Here is a 4134-nt window from a genome sequence, read left to right as displayed (position 1 = left end):
CACTGCGTTTAGCCCCGCCCACCGATTCTACATCACTGCCTGTTTAGCTCTGCCCACCAATTCTACAGCACCGCCTGTTTAGCCCCGCCCACCAATTCTACAGCACCGCCTGTTTAGCCCCGCCCACCAATTCTACAGCACTCTCTGTTAGCCCCGCCCACCAATTCTAAAGCACTGTTATTACGTGCTCACTATTGCTGTGTCTGTTATTACAGATCGTTTGAACTGAGTATGTATGCGTTTTTAACCTAAATCACAGCAGTGTCCATCTGTGAAGGCTGTAGCTGTCAATCATACACAACTGTCAGCCAATCACAGCGTTTACTTCAGTCTACAATCCGCCAAACCTATTCAAACAGAGCACTCTGATGAGGGGTCAAAACAGGACAGAAAATAATCTATTACTTCTGAATTATGATGTTTTTGATGTAAACATCTTGATAACATTATAAGTGGACCTAAAAAACAGTACAACATAAAAAAAAGGCAGTTCACGACCCCTTTAAGGCAGGCCTTGTTTCTTCTATTTGCATCGGGTGGCAGAAACAGAAGCTGTTCTGCTGTGATTGTGCTGCGCTGCTCTCATACTGAACATCGGATCTCTCAGCAACTTCCTGATTTATGAAATAGAGGATCTGAAGTCAAATTCATCACCACAGACAAACTACAAACACTACAGCCAGATGAGTGATGGGAATATGGCAAGACGTGTTGTGAATCTGAGCGAGTAATAAAGGCTCTTTGTCTTGAGCGGTTCTCGCTGTAGTGTTACTGTCAGCTGAAGTGAAGCAGAGCAGCTCTTTACTTTCTCCATAAGCACTGCGGCTCCACCGCTGTCTCGGAGCGGCCCACCGAAGCAATGAAGGCAAACGGCCAGGCCAGCAGCATCATGAACGCCGCTATGAAGAGCCGGATGGGGAAGAGCGTCACCGTCATAAAACCGATCTGCAGAGAGAACACACACACAAAGCTTTTAAATAAACCATTTCTGCAGATCAGAGACGTGCATGTTTCCTGTTCAAAGCTCACGAGGGTCAAATCGACAGATCAGAGTTCATTACACAATCAATATAAAGTGAAACTTCCTCTCAGCAGTCTTGACAAACACAACCAGAGTCCAGAGGCTAGTTTCCAGCAGACCAGCGGTAACCAGCTGCTCACGTCTGCATTTACACTCAGGCCACTGGCCTACGGTTCATCGTGAGGGTGGAAAATAATCATTCAAAAATAAATTATGACTAATGAAACAACGTCATAACATCATAGGTGAACACTTATTCAGTGTTCTTCAAATGTTAAACAAAGCATGCACAAAGAAATACACATCATGCCTGACCAAAGAAGAAAAAGGACACCGTTGCTCCCAAGAATATTTAATAATTCATTAAACGTTAAAGAACATTTAATTGAATACTGCTTTTAATAACTTTTTCAAATGTTAAATGTTGATAGCATGCATATCCAAAAATTAATGTAAATCAGGTGACCAAAAAATATCATAAACAACGCATAAGAATGTCAGCAAGATGTTGCTCCCAAAAATATTTAATAATTACTTAAATGTCAATCTATTAAATGTTCTTGGGATCAACAGTGCTGATCTTTTTGCATTTTTGGATCATTTCTTCATCTGACAGTCAGTCATTTAACAATAGGGTTGCAAAAAGGTGGAACATTTCCAGTAAATTTCGGAAACATTCCAGACATTTTGGAAACTTTCCAGGATTTTTTTTGAAATATTCCAGGGATTTTTGGAAAGTTTCCGGAAATTTACCGGAACTTTTCCACCCCTTTGCAACCGTACTTAACACTGATTTAATTTGTTTATTTGAATAAAATGATTGCATTAAATATTAATGTTCTTAACTGATCGTTGTTTGCATTGCATGACTTTTTCAAACGCTAAAATATGATCTCTAGCCTAGTGTGCAACGACAACAGTCAGCCATTTAAGCCCTGGATCAATAGATTTGCAAAAGTTACTCATGTATTTTTCTATTGACAGGGCCATTGGCAGACTGTGAATCATTATATTTGTGTAAGCGGCCTGCTCAATATATCGGTCTTATACAGGCTTGTTTTGGTCTGGTGGTTCGAAAAACTCATTATTTTTCACATAATTTACATTATTGAAATACCTTTCTCCCCAGTCTGGCAAAAACTAGTGTTGGGTCGTTCTTGAACGATTCGTTCATTTTGAACAAATCTTTAATGTGACTCGGGAAGAACGAGTCGTCTCAGGGAGTGATTCGTTCAGTCGCGCATGCGCAACATCCTATAGGTTCTGTACTGGAATTAGTCAAGTAGTTCACCTGTTTCGAGTCTTCGGGTTTGAGTCGTTCATCACGTGACAGCCCCATAAGCTTAACCAATGCAGTCTGAGCCGGAAAGAGACTTAATAATAATAACCAACTCTTTATTACCTTTGTTACAACATTCAGTGTTATGGAAAAGAACCATCATGACAGAAATTCACACATTTATAAACTGTAAGAAGTAAAAAGCTACAATTTGAGACCAGAAACGCATCACCTAACTGTAAGAGTAAATAATAATGATAATAATGAGGATAATAATAACTATGCACCCGTTTGTAAGGAAGCTTGTAAATTAACTAATTTCTCTATACAATGCTGTCACGTCACGTGACAAAAGAACGAACGATTCGAAAGACTCAAGAGATGAACTAATCAATTCTTAATCAGAATGTGCTGCGTGGAAAAAAATCTGTCTTTATTAAAAACTGGTTTGACAAAGGTGTAATTTTTGTTTTAGATTTGCTAAAAAAGGATGGTAACTTCTATTCCTATTCTGAATTTTCAGAAATCTTTGAAGTGGATACCTCACCTAGAGTGTATGAATGGGTTATTAATTCTATTTCACCTAAACTGTTACATTCGGTTAGGGATTGTTACAGATCTTCAAAATGTGAAATGCCAAAAATTTGTATTGGAGGTCTGGAGCTTTCTAATGTTAAATGTAACAATTTCTGGATTAGAAAAATCCTTATTAAGAAGTTTAGTTGTCATCCTAAAGCATTTTATAAGTGGAAAATAAATGACCCTTTTCTTTCTACTATTAAAATATGGGCCGGTATTAACAAGTTTCTGTTACCTAACAAGATGAAAGAACTTTACTATAAGATTCTTCATATGTACTATCCCTGTAATTCTTTACTCTCAAAATTTAAGTTGGACATCTCTTCACAATGCACATTCTGTAATTCTAATTTGGAAACAATATCACACTTATTTTTTAATGTGAGTATGCAAACATGCATGAGTATGCAAGCGACAGCTCTTCTCTTTCGAAGCTACTTGACTTCATAATCATTAAAAAAAAAAGATCTCTCTTTATTTATTCCTTCTCTTTCTAGCTTGTACTTATTTGAACAATGTCTAAAACTTGGTATTACAAGCACTTCCTGTATCTGTTTGCCTCTTTAAGAAGAATCGCTAAATGTATCCCCCAATTGTAAGTCGCTTTGGATAAAAGCATCTGCAAAATGACTAAATGTAAATGTAAATGCAAAGGATTTTTGGAAAGAAATATCTTGGCTTGTTTTCTCAGCTTACAACAAACTTTTTAGTTTTGAGGTAATTAATGCACTATTTTTAATTTGGGAATCAGGATCAAAGGAGCTGGATGATATCTTATTCGTCTGCTCCGGTATAGTTAAGGATGGCGTCAATATTGCCATATCAATCTGAGCCGGATTCAGACCCAGAGAATATGGAGCAAGAGGATCGCGCAGAACCTTTGCACGCACGGATATTGCAAGACATAGTAGAGTGGTAACATTATTGTTGTTTTTTTTTTGTTTATTTTTTTTTTGACTAAATCACGTTTTAGATACGATGTCAACAACCGCTTAAAATTAAGTGCATTTACTATGTACAGATAAGTGCATATGTATTATGTTTATTAGGGGTGCTCTGATTGATCGGCGGTCTCTAAAAAGGCCGATCTCAAGCTGATGACGCTGCTGTGAGAGGTTTGGCACGACATGCAGCGGCACCGTCTCAGTCTCTGTCCGGCGCGGGTGAAATAATTATAATTCTGAAGGTGAGGTACCATATTTCTTCATTAAATAACTTATAAAGTAATTTGAAAACCTTGTGTGAGACGTAATTT

General features: G+C 37.8%; 1 protein-coding gene across 1 annotated transcript in view; it reads right to left on the bottom strand.

Moving 5' to 3' along the window:
* Positions 1 to 4134, bottom strand: part of LOC107730895 (lysophosphatidylcholine acyltransferase 1-like) — a 56643-nt gene that overhangs the window by 14547 nt on the left and 37962 nt on the right. The window contains exon 2 of the mRNA XM_016541853.1: positions 806 to 945. Within this exon, the coding sequence (XP_016397339.1) occupies positions 806 to 945 (140 nt within the window). The remainder of the gene's footprint in view (positions 1 to 805; positions 946 to 4134) is intronic.

Source organism: Sinocyclocheilus rhinocerous, unplaced genomic scaffold (genome assembly GCF_001515625.1).
Source record: "Sinocyclocheilus rhinocerous isolate Xijiao unplaced genomic scaffold, SAMN03320098_v1.1 scaffold2298, whole genome shotgun sequence".
NCBI classification, from domain to species: domain Eukaryota; kingdom Metazoa; phylum Chordata; class Actinopteri; order Cypriniformes; family Cyprinidae; genus Sinocyclocheilus; species Sinocyclocheilus rhinocerous.
The sequence above is the reverse complement of the archived record's forward strand: the minus strand, read 5'-3'. Positions and strand labels throughout refer to the sequence as shown.